Source organism: Clarias gariepinus, chromosome 18 (genome assembly GCF_024256425.1).
Source record: "Clarias gariepinus isolate MV-2021 ecotype Netherlands chromosome 18, CGAR_prim_01v2, whole genome shotgun sequence".
In the NCBI taxonomy this organism is placed as follows: domain Eukaryota; kingdom Metazoa; phylum Chordata; class Actinopteri; order Siluriformes; family Clariidae; genus Clarias; species Clarias gariepinus.
This window is the reverse complement of record NC_071117.1, coordinates 13,349,907-13,367,990: the sequence shown is the minus strand read 5'-3', so window position 1 is coordinate 13,367,990 and position 18,084 is coordinate 13,349,907. Positions and strand designations below refer to the sequence as shown.

The window sequence follows — 18,084 nt, the reverse complement described above, 5'->3', positions numbered from 1 at the left end:
TTTTTTTTTTTTGCTTAAGTCCTCATCAGAAGTTTTTTTTTTTTTTTTTGGCTGACTTACTAAACATGTACTCGTATAACAAAGCTTATACAAAAAACAGAGGGTAACTAAGACTTTTGCACAGTACTGTATATGGATCAAGTCTCCCTTGGAGAAAGTGTCTATCAGAATATTATTTTAGTGTAAATTTTGCCGCTCTGTTGAACTTAATTGGAGGGTGAGGGTTTCAGATGCTTATGTTGCCAGTGTATACACGTGCAGATGAAAAGCGATAGGCTTTTAGAGTAATGGAGATGACACAAATGGCTGTCAAGGTAGGAATTACACATTTGCAGGTGTAAATTATAGGTTGCAAGGATAAAAGTGCCAGGTCTGGGTGGCAATGGGAAAATAAAATTCCGTGGCACTGCACTGTACATTTAGTTTAATATGTCCAGACATTTAGAAAGGGCAATAGACAATATACATTTTGTGCAATTAAGTTGTTAAACATGCACAAGATATAAAAATACATAATGAACATTGATCTTAATCATTATGTTACAATGAGCATAATTTCTCTCTCTCTCCTACATGGTACTCCAGTGATCCTGATCCCTTCAGTTTTTCAGACCCTTTTGATCCATCTTAATGTCCTACTTCTGTCTAGAGCTCTCCTACAGTAAATCAGTAGCCACCAGCTGCTGCTGAGGATGTCTCCATATGGGATCCAACATTGGATGACCATTGTAATTGTTTGAACATTTGCACAACGTCCAACCACATCCGTGGTCCAACGTCCAAAAGGGTTTCTAACAGGGTTTAGCATTCCAATCAGACATTGGGACGGACATTCTCTTTTAGAAATGTTACTCTGAGGTACATCCTATTTCTGAAATATCTGTACCATAATACAGTGTTTCCAAAGTGTCCAAACTGCACCATATCCACTTTCAAAGAACAGATTTTCAGACGTTACGCTTTTCGATCCATTAGACTGTTTTTCAATTTATTATGTAAATTGCTGTTTTTATGCAGGTACAGTACTAACATCAACAGCATGTTCCCTAGGGGTCCAGTGCTGATCATGCAGTGCTCCCACCGGAGCAACCAAACTCCTGCTCAGGCCATCAGTTTGGTATTAATGTTGTTTTTTAAAGCAGTTTTGGCAACATTGTGTTAAAGGCATGCATTCAACGTTATCCCATTGTCTGTCGAAGCTGTTCTGACGTCTTTTCATCAAAGTAGTTCTAACTTTCAAAAACAACCTTGTTCCAGTGTCTGTGTTCTGGCCAAATTAACATGAGCACAACATTTGGAATATCAAATATTTATCCTGGTCAGAGATCACAGACTGTATAAAAAGACCTAAACAAACCCTCCTTGACATAGGTTTTTTAAGCTCAACTGTGGGTTCTCTGGTCATCCAACATCTTGGCAGGAGCTGACCTCACCTACTGTATAGGCAACTACATTTACCTCAAGCTACCTGTATTAGCATTAGCGTAGCTAAAATACTAATGTGACTAACGTTAATTTATATGCTAATGTTCCTTTCCTTGACTAAACCTTACACATCAGCTCCAGTAAACTGCAAAATTCCTTGTGGTAAGTTAAAATGATTCAATATACAGATACAATGATTCCAGTTAGCCTGTTAGCTAAACTGAGCTAGAGACTGACACTTGTAGTGCAGGCCACAGTCATAATTATGCATAATTTTATGACTTAATGTAATTAAGCCCCCTCCTGTCATAAAAAGGAAATCTATTTACCAAAAAAAATTAAAAAATTATATATATATATATATATATATATATATATATATATATATTTTTTTTTTTTTTTTTTTTTTTTTAACCAGGCTGCAGATGTGTTTATTTCTGTTGAAAAGTTTGACATTTTAACATGGGGGTTGACTCACTTCTGGGGCCAACTCCTAGTGGTCATTTGAGGAGTTGCACGTTTTGGAACTTTTGCGTTCAACAAATTTTTCAGAAAATCAACAAAATCAATCAACCAGACATGGATATGTTTCCTTTTGATTCCGGTTCCTCACAGGGTTTCTTTTCCTCATGTCCTTTTACATAGACTTTTGTCCTTTTCAGTATTTAATTTAAAATATAGAACTTTTTTTTTTATCTCTCCCAGAAAGCAATCATATAGCATTAAAAATCTTTCCGCCAAAGATATTATGTAAGGAACTGTAGTTCAAATAAACAAAAAAGTTTTTAAAACAATATGTTTAAAACAGATCTGAGTACACACACGGGAAGCTTGAGAGAAAGGTTCACAGGGCCTCCTGAGACAGGAGGTGTGTGTGTGTGTGTGTGTATGGCTGTGACCCCACAGGATGCAAGGGAAACTTCTGTGAGTGGGACGTTTGTACTTTTTTTATGTAGCTGCGAGTGTGTGGTCAGTTGTGAAACTTGTGGGACAAAAAAAACCCACTTTTACTAGAATGGATTTACAAACACTGTATTTATAGTTTTTATTCATTTACTCTTAATAGCTGCACTCATGTATTAACATTTAAATTAAAGGCAGAATTCCTAACTTATCTGGAATATGTAAGTTGAACATAAATACACTGCGGTCAAAATTGGTAAAAAAAAATAAATAAATAAATTATATGCTTATATTAATTAGGCGCAAGCCACGATGAGTGGGCCCAAGCACCTGCGCCACTGCCGCCCACTTGTGCACCAGAAAGACAGTGGCGACAGTGGGCATGCATTTAAAAGTTAAAATACCAAAACCATTATGACATAATTTTAGAACTTTATGCTGCCTTGAAATGTGTAATGAAGCAGCTGTAGAAAGCCACAGCTGGGAATTTAATGTCATTGGGCAGATTGGACAGGTTTTATTGTTTCAGACATCATTTTGATGTTCTTATAGAATATAATATGATTCCTGTTGGGTTTTCTAATAATTTGATGGTGTTGTGTAATGTGTTCCTTCCCAATATCAAACAAAAGTTCAAAGTCAAGCAGTGAAGATCTATGCAGGATCAAAGAAACTGTGCATTTAAGTTTTTAGATACGTACAAAAAATGTACAAAACAAAAAATGACTGCAATGCTCTGATCTTTAAGATCTACATACATTTACCATTTACAACTGAATCTTTTAGTGTTAGTCCTTCTAGCTTGTACTTAATGTGGGAAACAGATTTATGAAACAAATTAAATTCTGTAGGAAATCTTAGGTAGATGCAAATAGAAATAAATATTACCTGATGAAAAGTTCATGCATATCGTGATTAAAACAAAAACAGCAACAAACATCCAGATCCAGCATCTCTAGAAACCCAAGAGCACTGAATATAAATCAAATCAGGCTCAAGCCAGCTCAAATCCAGTCCAAACCAAAAGCTGTTTATTAGCAAAATAAATATGGGTGTGAGTCTATTGCTGATAAGAGGCTTGCACGCATGTACCAAATCAGAGAGCTGTTGTAGAACGGTGCAATTTCGCTAGCACTGCGCACGCTCTAATGACGAAATTGGACAGGATGTAATTACAGCCAGCGGATAGCTCTATTATTAATATTTCATACTCCAAAACAGCAACAACATAGCAGAGGAGCACTTAAAAACAAAACAACTAAGAGTCTAAAAAAACTTTCAGCAAAAATTGAAAGCGTGCAGATGTCACTGTTTTTCTCAATGCCACCAGGAGCTGAGAATCCTGACTGACCCTGCAGCACAGAGATGGAGTGAACCACAAAAGCAAACAGGAAATAAATCTTGCACAAGCGGAGCCCAAGGAAGTAACCGCTCAACCAGCAGCCCAGTTCTTTCAGATCGAATGCGTGTGAGGATGTTGAGGCGGTGGATAGAGGAGAGGACGAGTCTTTTGACGCTGGGGTTTAATTCAGGTCGGAGACACGGAGGATAATTCACACCGACTGGACGGACTGGAGGAGCGGACCACAGAGAGGTCACACTGACAGGTGCACAATGATGTAGGTCACATGTAAATAAACCCAATCAATCAATCAATCAATCAATCAACCAATCAGGAATAAAGACAGTGTGTGTCATACAAACAAAAGGCACAAACACATGTTGGAGATGTGCATAATCATATTCTACATGTAGTGCTGCACAATTCATCGCATAGAAATAGAAATAGAAATCGTGTTACAAACCCCATGCAGATTAATATTGATAATTAAATTGCAAGAGCAATATGCGTCAAAACATTACCAGTGTGAATTTTTCATCAAGTCATGCCAGTCCTAGTTACAGGAAGTTATTTTCACCAGTTAATTAAAGAGCTCATTTAAATCCAAATAAGATATTCTTAACTTGTTATAGTTATTACTTTTATCATTCTTATACTGTAGTTTATATTATGATTCAACCTTTTATATATTTTGCCTGTTTGCACAGTTGCTTATTTCGAAAGTATCACATTGTTTATATTTTGGCATATACTCGACCGAGTGTAATAATTTATTTTCAACAATTTAAAACAATACTTGAGATTTCAAATTGATATAATAACCCATATGGCATTGTGTAATTAAGTAACATCAACAAGACAAAAAGTCAGATGTTATTGTTATTATTAAGACATGAAGGTTAGCTGTTCTGAAACAGTTCTAGCAAGAACAGCTTTGTCAAGTGCATTTGCGAAACCCATCAAGCACCATGATGAAACTGGCTCTCATGAACACCATCGCAGGAAAGCAAGACCAAAACAGAGAAGTTCATTTAGAGTTTTCATAAAGAGTCCTGTCGCCTTGCCATCTCTAGGAGGTGGGTTCGATTCCCGCCTCGGGGTCCGTGTGCATGGAATTTCCCTGTGTTTGGTGGGTTTCCTCAGGGTTCTCCGGTTTCCTCCCCCAGTCCAAAGACATGCAGGTTAGGCGTTTGTACTGGATCGCAGGTTAACTTTTGGTACTGTATATACACACAACATTTTTTTTTGTTTACATTTTCTTCTCTTTGAGTGTCTAAGTAAAAAAGCCCTGTACCTTTAACATTCCCGCAAAAAGCAGAACTCAATAAATCAGCAAACACGTTACGACATACAGTGTAACATTCGTGCATTAAGTCTAAACCAGTGTCTTTAGTGTCACGCTCAAATCGCCATTGAATCGTTACTGAATCATGCGCGAAGTTTGTGTCATGACCTAAAAAAATAAACCATGTTGGTTATGACTCATGCCCTGTGATGGTTCGGCACCCTGTCCAGGGTGTACCCCACCTTGTGCCCTAAGTCTCCTGGGATAGACTCCAGGTCCCCGCAACCCTGAATACAGGATAAAGCGGTAGAGATGATGATGATGGTTATGACTCACCATGATAAAAAAATAATAAATATTTTTTTAAAACTTATGAATAGAACATGAAGGCTGGATAAGTGTGATACATTGTTGCTATTATTTTGTTAGTCCTGTGTACATTACACGACACTTTGTTCGGTTTATTTTTTCTCTCTTTAATAATTGAAAAGATTTTATCCATATTCATAAAAGCGCCTGAGACAAGCCGGTGACTAATAAACATCTTATTGATCATTTCCTGATTCTACATGCTACATAATGCATAAGCTTGCGCTTCATAACAAGCGATATTTGCTCTTCCAGCAAAACCCGAATAATGACTTTCGGAATTTTAATTGCGCTTGAAAAGCCAAGAGCGCCAATTTGGGTTCATGAGCCTCCACGGAGAAGGATATAACAACTAATAACTATTTCCATATTTACAGCGGGTAAATATAAACCCGAGATTGAAATTTAATGTGATAAAGCTGGTTGGGCTCCATCCTGATTCAACTTGTTTTGTTTTTTTTACCTACAATAAAATGATTTTTACTATCTACTGTATTTAGCATCGTAATAATTTATAGTCTAATCTTATCACACGGTCTTAACATATTAATAGGATATTACTATAAAAAAAAAAATAATAAGTTAGATTCCTGCTAAACATTTACACCAGACGGTGCAATCATGTCCCTGGAGTCGCTCTATTAAAAGGCTGCTTGTAATATGACACACACACACACACACACGGGCATACACACTTGCTGTTTTCATTGACCCAGCACAATGTGTTATTCACACACACACATACAGCTGTTGTGTGTGTGTGTATAGTCCCACACGCTTTGGCTCCTGTCCTCGGCTCGAAGGAGCTCAATGTTGCCTCCCCACTTTTTCCTTATGCACTGTAATTGGATTGTGCATGTGTGGCTTGTTTTTTTATTGTTTCATAAAATGTCTGTGTTGATTTATCGTGTCGTGCATGTTAAGGGAGCGTGCGCCAATTACTCCCTTAGTGCTCCACCGAGGTGACAGGAAAGTTGGCAGAACAAACACTGCTCTTACATCCAAGCACGCCGCTGCTGCTGGCTACTGCTTCTCTCTCTCTTTCTTTCTCTCTCTCTCTCTCTTTGTCATACACACACACACACACACACACAGCTGCAGCACAGTCTTACCCTGCCAGACTATCATTCAAAGCTTGCACAGCAACACACACCAGCTTTTAAACACACTACGGGCTAATCATCCGAGTGTGAGCCGAGGTGAGGAGAAAATAGAGGATGGGGGAAATGATCGATCCTTCAATCCTCTCGAAGAATCCCATGCTCATGCATAAATGATTAAAATATTACTGAACTTCAGTATCGATGATGAACAGCCCTAGAGACTGAGGCTCTATAAAAAAATCTCTTTTAACAAGTTTTAGCGCTTGAATTTGAATAGATTTAAATATTAATCAAATCAATTTTATACTGTTACAGCAGGATTGAACATTAGCAGTAGTTACTGGATACAAAAAATTATAAAAAATCAAAGAGATAATAGGCACAAGACGTATTTTAAAAAGTTTTTTTTTTCCATCCTAGACATTAATGTACACCGTTATCCCAAATGCAAGGTGGATTCCTACTATAGAGATTCAGCAACAAAGCTAAGATCGAAAAAAATCTACATGCAACCTGAAATATCTTCAGAAAATGGATTTCTATAAAGTACAACTCAAAGTGGCGGAGTGGTAAAGTGCTCGCCCTATCATCCGGAGATCGCGAGTTTGATTCCCGGGTGATGCTGTAACCTCTCGAGAGAGCTAATTGGCCGAGCTCTTTCAGAGGGGAGGGGTGAGAGGTACTTAGTGCTCCCGCATTAATCACGGCTCTACAGCCAATCAGTGCATGAGTGAGCAGTTTGAAAAAGATGTGGTCGGCTACCGCCACGTGGTTCGGAAGAAACGTGTGATAGTCTTCGGACTGAGTGGCAGTAGGTTAATGTGGAAGCCCCCTAGTGACGAGGAGGAATTAGACACGACTAAATTAAGAAAGATCCCCCCCCCAAAAAAAGGACAACACAGGATTGTATAAATCTGAATTTGAATTTCCACGTACAAAAACTAAACTTAAACCTCAAGTGGCATCATTTTGACTAATTAAAATACAACATTTTTCCAGATGTTGTCATGAGCGTTCGCAGGAAGCCTGGAGCCAATCCGGGGCACGAGGCAGGAAATACCAGGGACAGGATGCCAATCCATCGCCGGGGCACAGATGCACACACCACAATATGCCTGAACTGTGGGAGCACCTGGAGGAAACCCACCAAACTCCAAACCAAACCACTAAATCATACACAGGCAACCCTGTAGGTACGAGGCTTCAGCTTCAAGAATTCAACATCGCTACCTGATACCTTGAGGTCAAAGACACGCATTAGAGCTTAATTGGTGTCTCGAAATTGCTCATAGTGTATGAATGTGTTTCTGTGTGCACTATGGATTGTCACCCCCACCAGTACCATAAGTTCCCTTTAATAAAACAGCAGGCCCCCCAGAATAAGTGGTACAGAAAATGAACAGAATAAATATAATGTTTTTAACAATGGACACCGGCGGAAAAAAACTTTATTAAATGCATAAATTTATATCTTGAGGAAAAAAACATTTAAAGAACCAGACTCAAAAGAGAAGCCAGCCTCGTGTGGGTAATACCAGATAGCGCTGCCATAAATAAATTCTTTTTACTGTTCTATAAGCTCGAAAGTGCAATTGTATAACAGGAAAAGTGTTTTTGTTAACATGAAGTGCACTTTACTGACTGCATTCACAAGCCATCACGGAAAATAAATTGTGCTTGTGTCAAACCACCGTCATGGTTATTAAGTGGAGATATACCGTACTGTACGTCCTGTCTGTCTCGCTGTCGCACTACCACTGTCGTTTGCGTAAAGATTCTTACTTAATAAGTTTATTTTTTGCCTGTTCGACCCATTTTAGGTTACTGCTGCATTCCTCTTTTCTGTTTCCCCCCCCCTTCTGTGTACAACACATTACTTTGGCTCTTGACCAGCCACGCAGGAGTTCTTCCGTAGTCTCTCTCTCTCACACACAGACACACAGCGTACAGTCACGCTACTCAGTAATTCTGAGAAAACTTTCCATAATTGTGAAAAGACAAATAAGACCAACAACATAAGTTTTGTTTGGCTCGCACTGATATTAGCCTGAGGGACCAAAGCTGGGCCTGTTCTTCCTCACCAGAGCCTCCAGTCTGTACGTGTTCTTTCTCACTGGTTATAAAGGACAGACGAGGGCACAGAAGGTTCAAGCTGAATCTGAGAACTAGTCAAGGAATAAGAGCTGGTATTCATAAAGCATAAAGCATTTCACTTTCAGGAGGGCTTCAACATCTCAGAACAACTTTGCTCTTCAGTCTGACGGCTGACATGATGTATAATCGGGGGAGGGGGTTTAAATGTGGGTTAGAAAAACCCGGGGAAAACACTCTCACATAACCCCAGTTAAGCTGTGGTGTGAACTTTGATCGCTGAGATGAATTTTTTCCGTAGACAGAACATGGACACAGAGGGACAGTAATCACATGAGCTGCACATTATCTATATCTGTGTAATTCTTCTTTATAAATATTGCTTATAATTAAGCAAAATTCTGCAGATCAGTAATGATTATTTGATAATACTGATACGGAACTTCTGGTATATAATTGAGGTGAATGAAGTATTTAGGACATGATAATTCAGTCCTGAATTTGGTGGGAGTTTAAACCTTAAATTAAATACAAACTTAATGTAGAAACAGTCCATTAAATGAGTACATCACTCACTTACTCTCACTCACCCATCGTCTAAACCGTTTTATCCTGTATTTAGGGCCATGGGGGGCCTGAAACCCATCCCAGGAGGCTTAGGGCACAAGGCAGGGTACAGTACCAATCCATCGCAGGGTACACAAACACACTCATTCACACTCATTTGGGAACGCCAATTAGCCTAATCTGCAGGTCTTTGGGTCTTTGAACTTTTGAACGAAACCGGAGTACCCAGAGGAAACCCACCAAGCACGGGTAGAACATGCAAACAGAGCCGGGCCAGGGAATTAACCCAAGGCACCGGGAGTTGCAAGGCGACAGTGCTACCCACGACACCACCGTGCTGCAGTACATCACTAAATAGAATTTTGTTTATTATTTTTATAGAAATATATTTAACTATGGCATTTATTTTATTTAACATTAAACTGTAACTGAACCAGAAAGATGATTAAGGCTTTCATTATTACTAAACATTAATACTTACAGTACATACTGTATGTTTATGCATCGTAATCACTACCAAAGAATGAATAAATCCATGACAGAATCGCTTGACTTTAACCTCCTCGGTTAGAAATCAGACATTTTGCTCATGGCTTTAACGAGTGACTCATGATCGTGGGAGGCAAAGAAAACGAGACTAAATACTCAACTGTATGTGTACAACACACCAAACCCAAGTGCAAGGTTTAAAAACAAAGTGTTACCGTAGTTCATCAAGCTTGCTGGAATTAGCAGTAGCAACGGCCACTGAACTTTGGACGTCATGCTAGCTTGGTTGTTTTGGCAGCTGGATAGTGATGATGGTGATGACTATGAGAGCCGTGCATTCTGAGACACGCTGTACACACGCACACAGACACAAACAGACACAAACAGACGAGCAAAGTGGATTCCAAAACTGAATCGAAATGCACATGACCACTGGGTATGAGTGAGAAGTTGTTTTGTTCTTGTGCAAGGAACGCTTGGACGGGTTGTACGAAAGAGCGTGATGTCTTAATTATTCATGCTTGTTGCCATGAGCAAAGACGAGCGGATTCGAATTAAATAGTATTTACTTTCTCTATCCGATATCCAGTAAAAAAAAAAAAATTATAATAATAATAATCTTTCTATGCTAATCCTTAAAAATCCCTAAAAACTCATTTCGCACCCTTCAATGCTAATTTCATGAATAAAAAAAACAAAATGACTGTCTGGCACTGAATACGAAACCTTCTTTGTGAGCGTACACTACTCGACATCCTGAAGAAGAACAGGGATTGTAGCATGGACAGAAATTAGCATAACACTAACAAAGGTTCCACTGAGAGTTTTAGTTTTCTAATATTTACAGTATTTCCTTAATAAATATTGTTATTGGTTATATACAGTATATTAATATATAGTATGTACTGTACTGATAATGTGTTTAGGAAGTGAAACCTTTTGTTACATCAAAACATTGGCTTTTACAGACCAAAAGATTTTAAGCTAAGCTACAGTAGGAGCTAAGCTAACCATTTCAGTTAAGCTAGTAGGCCTGTACAGTAATCTGATTCCATTATGTCATCTTAAACAACACTGTCTCATTAATAATTGCTTAAGTGATTCCGAATTGCCTCTGAACCGGCCGTGTGGTGTTTTGAGCTTTGATTTATGCTAGTAAGGACTCGCCTCAGTGATTTTTTTCACAGTTAATGCAGGCTAACTAGCTTCTAACACAAGGCTAAATCCCATATTTCTCTCCAAAACCTAAACAAGAGCACTGCTTGGGGATTTAACATAAAAAAATTTACTTGAAGAATTTTAGTTTACTTTAAGGTTCCTTACATACAGTAGGAGTAGCTTTCCATTGTACACTGTATGGTATGATATTTTAAAGTGAAATAAGTGGAGACATAAAGATGAAATTGAGATTTTCAGGACTGTTCACCAACTTGTGAACTTGTCTTTTGGCTACATAAAATTATTTCCACTCCTGCTTAAGCTGATCATTTCAAGTAATCTAACGAGAAACTACGTTGGTGGGGAAATTTTGGTCAAGGACGAATCACGGTCTCAGAGGAACAAAGTGAAAGCAAATTAGTTGCAGTTCCTTTCTTCCTGCCTCAAGGCTACACCTTTATCATGGTTTATCAAAACAAATGAATCGAGACTAATTCCTCTATGCAACATCTAGACTATCTACAGACCTAACACACATAACATGGGACCAAAAGTGCTTTCCCAACACCCCCCTACTAAAATTACTCAATCTGAATCTATAAAGGGCATGCTTGTGGCTTTTAGTGAGTCATAGCAGACACCCCTGGCGGCAAAAAGAGGACAGACCCAAAGGCTGATCATGCCTCTAAAATGATTGGCTTCTGAGAAATAGAGACTGCATGAGAGACTGCTGTGCTCTAACCGCATTTATCCGTCTATCACACAGTGATCTCTAAAGTTGCCCTAGAGTAGACAGCTTCCTCTTGTTTACGCTGTGAGGTGAAGATAAGGGCCGCTGTGTGCCCATTTGCCTCTTCTGCCTCCTGTCATAATGCCTTTGATGCCTGATATATCCTAACCCTTTATTCATCTCTAATACCCCTTTTCCTTTCTCGCTCTCTTTGTAGCTCCCTCTTCAGGCTCGAGTTACTAACAGAATATTTAATTAAAGGATTCCTCTGGGAACAAAGTGCTGCCCCTGATGCTTCATCTGCTGGAAAGCTAAGGATGCTGTATACCTGTTCAACCAGATTTATTTGATTAACACAGCACTCAATCTAAAAACCTATGCAGCATGACTGGCCTTGAGGAAATGGGATGCATTTATCTCCATTTATCATCATTTGCAAAGAAGTAACAAAGAAATCCTTTAGACATTGAGTGAAAAATGATGATCACTTTTACAATGAAGCCGTAAACCACTGAAACGACAGAAAACAATCTGGGGGCTTGTTTAACCTGCAATGAATGAGGAAACTGGCAGACTCATGGCGATGCTTGTGACGTGATGGAAATTTGTCTTACTAATTCGGCTGATTTGGTAAAAGAGTGAAGAACCAAACGCTGGATGGCATTACGTTTAAGGCAGGTAGGGGGGAAAATACTGTACATTTAACTCCTCAACCAACTTTTTGAGACATTACATATAAAGATCATTAATTCAATTAAAAGAATAACAGAGTGTTAGCATCGATCTCCACACATGTGCTCGCTGGGTAATGTATCTCTTCTTCATGTCAGATCGAACCTTCACCACTGAGTCACAACACTACATGATGACTAATGTGGTTCTTCGACTATTACAAAGTCTCTTGAATGTAAGCAAGTGCTTTGTCTCTTTGTGTTTAGCAGCCTTTGACAGTTTGGTGATAGACAATATAGGTTTGAAGCAACATCAAGGAAAAGTGACTTCATCCAACACCACTCAGATTAAGACACAGGATATTCCTCAACAACCCTTGTACACGCCCTCACCCGAAACATTTATAAACGTAGATTACCATTCTCAGACGTTTTCTTGATTTGAACCAAATTTTCAAACAAAACAAGATGGTGGCTCACAGAAAAATAATTGGTGTAGACATAGAGATAGCAGTCAAGGTTATGTTTCTTTGGAACAAGTATTGTGTAATATGGAAGTTCAGAAATAGCTAGCTATCAAGAACATCTCAAGCGGTGCAAAGTTCTCTTCCTTAGAAAGAAAAAAAAACCCTTCTTCTCAGCAATCGCACTTCAATCTTGGTATCAGCTTAATTGTCTAATTCCTAAATGAATACTTTAAAGCATGTATAGATATCTTTAAACTAAATCTTCATCAATGTGAATCACTACCCAAAAAGAAACAGTACTGACAAACTGGTCCACGTCGTATTGTTGCTTAACACCAGACACCTACCTAAAAAACCTAATGTCCTGGCAGTGGTGTATCTGAGTAGGATGGTGTTGGTTCTGAAGATACAGGTTTAAAGATTTAAAGTTTAACAGTTCATATCCTGGATCTGGCAGGTTGCTTTGCTTCCAACCTTGAACAAGCCCTCAACTTTTAACCAAGTTGTAAAAACAATTAGCTGCAGGAGATGTACAGTATAATATAGTACATACATCTTTTAGATCTTTCAGATCTCATATCTTTTTAGATTTTATTATGTGAGTGGTAATTAGATGGGCTGTTTGCAGTATTTTCACTGTAACGAGCGTCGTGCTTGGAAAGTGTCTGTCCGGAGACATTTCGAATTCTTAATTCTGTCCATTTCATTTCCCGCTTTCTCTTTCTGTATGTGTTCCTTACCAGCTTTTCCCTTGTATTCTTGCTACACTCTCCTCCTGCTACATTTCTTCCTCCCCTCTTACTTTGGCTATTCATCCTAAGGCAAAAAAAAAAAAAACTCAAAGCCTGCACTGTGCCTGTATACTGCAGAACGCCTTGAAGCTGGGATGAACAGGAGGGGTAGGCAGGTCTGGCAGCACCCCGCTATGCAACATATCAGCGCACACACATGCTGCTCCATCGACAAAAAATGAAATAAATCCACTGTAAGTCTTACACCAAGCAAGCCTGAGCTTCCTTCTTCTTTATGCGTGTATCAAATAAAACAACATCCAAGAAAATCAGCAAGGCTTAATAAATATTCACCTGAAAAAAGAGTCCAATCACGCCAAATGCAGATGTTCTACATAAAAGAAGCCAATTGGCGCAGGGTTTTTTTGAAGCATACCTGGCTTTCAGAAGCTGAAAGGTACTTCAATAGAGGAAGTACTTATCCTTTGTGTCAAGGACAATGAAATAACTTAAGCACGCTTGCACAAAAGTTTCTCTATAAAGTGTTCAGGGTTTTGCGTTTGGAACAATATGCTTACCGGAAAAAAATCTGGTAACTTTGAAGTAACAACTTTCTCAGCTTTCACTTTATTCTGTCCTTTGTCAACCTCTGTTTACTCATGAATTTGATTTTTTTTTTTCAATGCCAGGATTACAAAGAACAACATATATTAAATAACCAGTGAGTTCTATCTCATGTACTAAGAAAAAGAAGAGTGTGTGGAATGGAAATTCACATCTTTTACATATGTCCATGCATCAGGTCCTCAGAACAGGTCTGTCATTATAATCTTCCCATGAGTCACTGCAAAGGTTTTGAAAGGCCTAAATACTCCAGACCAAGCAGAAATGATTTCCACTGTGATGAAAAACCATGTTGGTTTTTCGGAAACCCCTGGGAATTACACATTCCTATACAGCAGATAAAGGCTTTCGAGCTCTGGTTGAGGTGATGTAGCCGTTTCAGCCCTCCTGGACTTTCGTATTTAGATACTACTGAAGGCCTTGTTAAGGTGGATCTGACTGGCATGACGATTCACGCTTCAGTATATCAGGGATGCTCAGCTCCTCCTTAGAATGTGGGTTCTTCTCAGCAAGCATCAACTAACCAAATGTTTTATGTAGCAGTCAAAGGTTTGCACTCAAGTCTGGATACATTTTTTTTTTAAATCATTGAATAACACATGTACCATTAGGTAACTATTTAACACCAACAACATCATAACAGTCAGTTCTTACTTTAAGATTCAAAGGTCAGCTGTCCTGGAACAATTCTTGCAAGAACAGTATTGTCAGGTGCTTTTGCAAAACCCATTAAATACAATGATGAAACTGGCTCTCAAAGACCTTTCCAGGGACGCAAGACCAAAACCAGCCTCAGAAATGATCAATTAACAAACAGCACCTCAGATTAGAGCCGTTATGAAAGATTTACAGAGCATACGGTAAGTAGCAGAAACATTTTAATATTGACCATTTAAAGGAGAAAATTGCATATTTTGGAACTTTAGTTTGGACACCTTTTGTACCAAACTGATAATGTATAATAAAAACAAATAAAGAGTCCTGCTTTGACCAATATCCACTTGTCCCTAGGGTTTCTAGCATTGTAGAACAAGTATATTTCTAGCATATATGCCTTTCCTAATGTGACGAAATACAGTACATCCACTTACTATATATCGCATATTTGTGCCAGCTTGACATGACTTCTTTTTCAGTGGCTGATCACTTTATGGTCTTTTTCTTGTTCTCTACTACATAACCTTGTTTAAACCCAAAATCTAGACTTTCCAGTATTTTCTAATAAATTGTCTCTATCATTCTCACTAACATAACCCTCAGATCCAACCTCAGAGACCCACTGCCTTCACAATGTTGTGTTTCACACTGCACTAACACACACACACACAAGCTTGGTCAGGTTTGCTGAAGGGAGCAGAACCATTTTTTACAATTCTTACCAATTTCTTGTCAATTTCCCTTTATATAGTAAACTGCACTGGACTGAATATAAAATCCCCATAGTGCATCCCCATAACTAGTCCACTGGGCAGTGTGATCAGAGTGCAATCAGAAACTGGGTCTGGAAGTGCATTCCCAGAAGTGATGCTGAGCAACAATGGCACTAAAGCATCCTCAGCCCCTGCTGTGACAGGGAGGATTGAGGAGAGGAAAGGCTCAGAGTTGAGCTCTGCAGATCTCTAGGCGTACACGTTCAAAAAAATTGTGTCATTTTCTAAAATGTAAATCAGTTTAAGGCACCACATGTGGCCCTAGGGGCCACTGATGCACATTAAAATGTTGCACTGGGAAAGTCAATGATAAAAGAACAGTTTATGAGTTTAGCAGTGTTGCAACAGGTTGACGATTAAAGCATTTAAAAAAAAAAAAAGAAAAGAAAAATCTTTTTGGGGACTCACACAAGCGCGTGATAGACGAACGCCCAGGCTCGCGGTCGCTCGAGCACGTTGTACAGACAGTTCTGCAGGCGGCGGTAGCGCGCGTTCCTGCGGCCGCTTTGCGCGCCGTACACCAGCGGCTTGCCGAGCAGGCTGAGGCGAGCGCCGCGCTCTCCCCGCCGTCCGTCCGCGCCCGAGCGCCGCGCGCCAGCTCCGCCGCGCTCCACGTCCTCCGTCGCGCGTGTCTCAAGGCGCACGCCGCCGGACGCGCCTTCGTCTCCGCCGCGGTCGCGCGGCATTTCGTCACCGGAGAGTGCGCGCCGTTCCGAGCGCGCGGCTCATGCGTGCGCCGCCGCCGCCGCTCACACTTCCACGCGACGCTTCACGGGAAAACCGGACGCGAAACAGGTTTCCCGCCAGACGCACATGCCCCAGGAAAGCTCTTTTTTTCCCGTCGTCTTCGCGTTGCTCCTCCCCACGTGCGAAGTGAGAAAACACACACACACAAACACACACAAAAACGTCCAAAGTCGTTGACGATCAGTTTAATAAACTCGGAGCGGTCGCGCGGGGTCCTCGGTGCGCATCGATGCCGCGTGCTTTCGCTCTGTCACGCTGAAGTGAGAAGCGCGCGCACAGGAAACGCGTCTGTAGGAGCTCTGCTTTGAGCAGCAAAACACTGCGTCTCAACAGCGCACGCATGCACGCACGTTTTCATGCGTGTTTACATCCTTTTCGAAGCGGTACATCGTGCTCGTTGCAGGTTGTGCACGAAATGCGATTTCTTCCTCAGCATCCTCCAGAATCAGAGCTCCGGGTTTATTCAGTAAAGAGGTGTAGAGGTGCATCTCACCTCAGAGAAAGTCAAATCACACAGGTGGTTTAAACAATCTCTCTCTCTCTCTCTTTGTCTGTCTCTCTGCTTTTATTTAATTATTGCAAAACTAGCAAAGAAAGCTCTTTTCACAGGTCACCCACAACTGTCAATAATACTGTAATAATAATAAATAATGCATAATAAATGTAAAAATTTATCATTTAAAAAATCACTGTCAGAAATGACCATGTGAAAATATAGTGCTACCTCTTCTACTGCATTCAGACAGAATAAGAAGGAATGCATTTATGCGAAAAGAAAAATCTGCTTCAAAAAGATCTATCTATCTATCTATCTATCTAATTTGGTCACCGCTCACACCAACTTTGGTGGCATCCAGTAACAATGATTAAATAAAGTTATAGTACTCTTACTTTTTACTTGAGTCTTCAACTTTGCTGCATTTATATATTTAAACATATATAGGTCTCAGGATTGTGCATTATAGCGTTTTTTTTCTTTTTCAGCGCAACATAGGCAATATCATAAATGGAATTTTATTTCATTTTAGTAAGCTATATAAACATGACAAGAAAAATTACAAGTGGGGCACATAGGCAAAAAAAAATAGCACAGATACACATGTACACATGTTTTTTTTTTTTTTTGGTTGTTTCTATGTTTCTATGACCAAAAACGAATAAAAACACAATAATTTTAAGATTTTTTAATAGTCTATAATCATTTTTTGCAACATCATTTCCATATTTCGGTAGTGTTAACATTTACACATTATATAAAAGTAATAACTTTTGTTCTACCTGACATATCCGAAAACCCAAATGCACAGTTTGTTGTCTGGAGCCTTCATGTTAACATGCACTCACTGGCAAGGCTTCCATAAAAGCATTTCTTTTCTTTTTTTTACATCACTGATCTATGCTTTTTTGCCTGGACATATCTGTGCCGCTTAGGCTCTGTTACATTCCACAGTAAAAACAATAATCTGTTTAACCCCAGAAGACTGTAAAAGTCAGACTATTAAAAATAAAGCAGATTGCTGCCAAAAGTCTTTTCAGGCACCGAATGCAAGTTAACAACAGTGTCTGAGACAGTGGAGACAGATGAGTATCCCTGACCCAGTTCATCAGGGACACTTGGATAGTGTCGACCTTCTCTGATAAGAAATTAACTGTTACTACTTTATGCACGTCTATGTATTATAAGCTACCGCTGCTGCAGAGGATAAGTTTATTAGAATAACCAGTCTCAGAAACTCCTAGCTTAGAACACATCTGATTAGAGCACACATAAATGCTTCTTAGAATTCAAGATGCAGATGTTGCATTTCAACATCTTTTGTTCTGAGGAAAATGTGTAAGTCAGGCCTTTGTGGTTGAATTGAAGCCAAGAAAAAATTACTTTGGAAAAACAACAAGTAGAAGAGCCAGTGGGTGAGTTGGTCAAAATTGAGGGCACACTTAACCAGCAGGGT

General features: G+C 39.4%; 1 protein-coding gene across 2 annotated transcripts in view; it reads right to left on the bottom strand.

The window, feature by feature from the left end:
* kcnq5b (potassium voltage-gated channel, KQT-like subfamily, member 5b) overlaps positions 1 to 16,345 on the bottom strand; it is a 109,926-nt gene extending 93,581 nt beyond the window's left edge. For both annotated transcript variants that reach the window (XM_053476881.1, XM_053476882.1), the window contains exon 1: positions 15,794 to 16,345. In XM_053476881.1, coding sequence (XP_053332856.1) covers positions 15,794 to 16,071 — 278 coding nt within the window. In that variant the 5' untranslated portion in view covers positions 16,072 to 16,345. The remainder of the gene's footprint in view (positions 1 to 15,793) is intronic.
* Between the last annotated feature and the right edge of the window lie 1,739 nt (positions 16,346 to 18,084).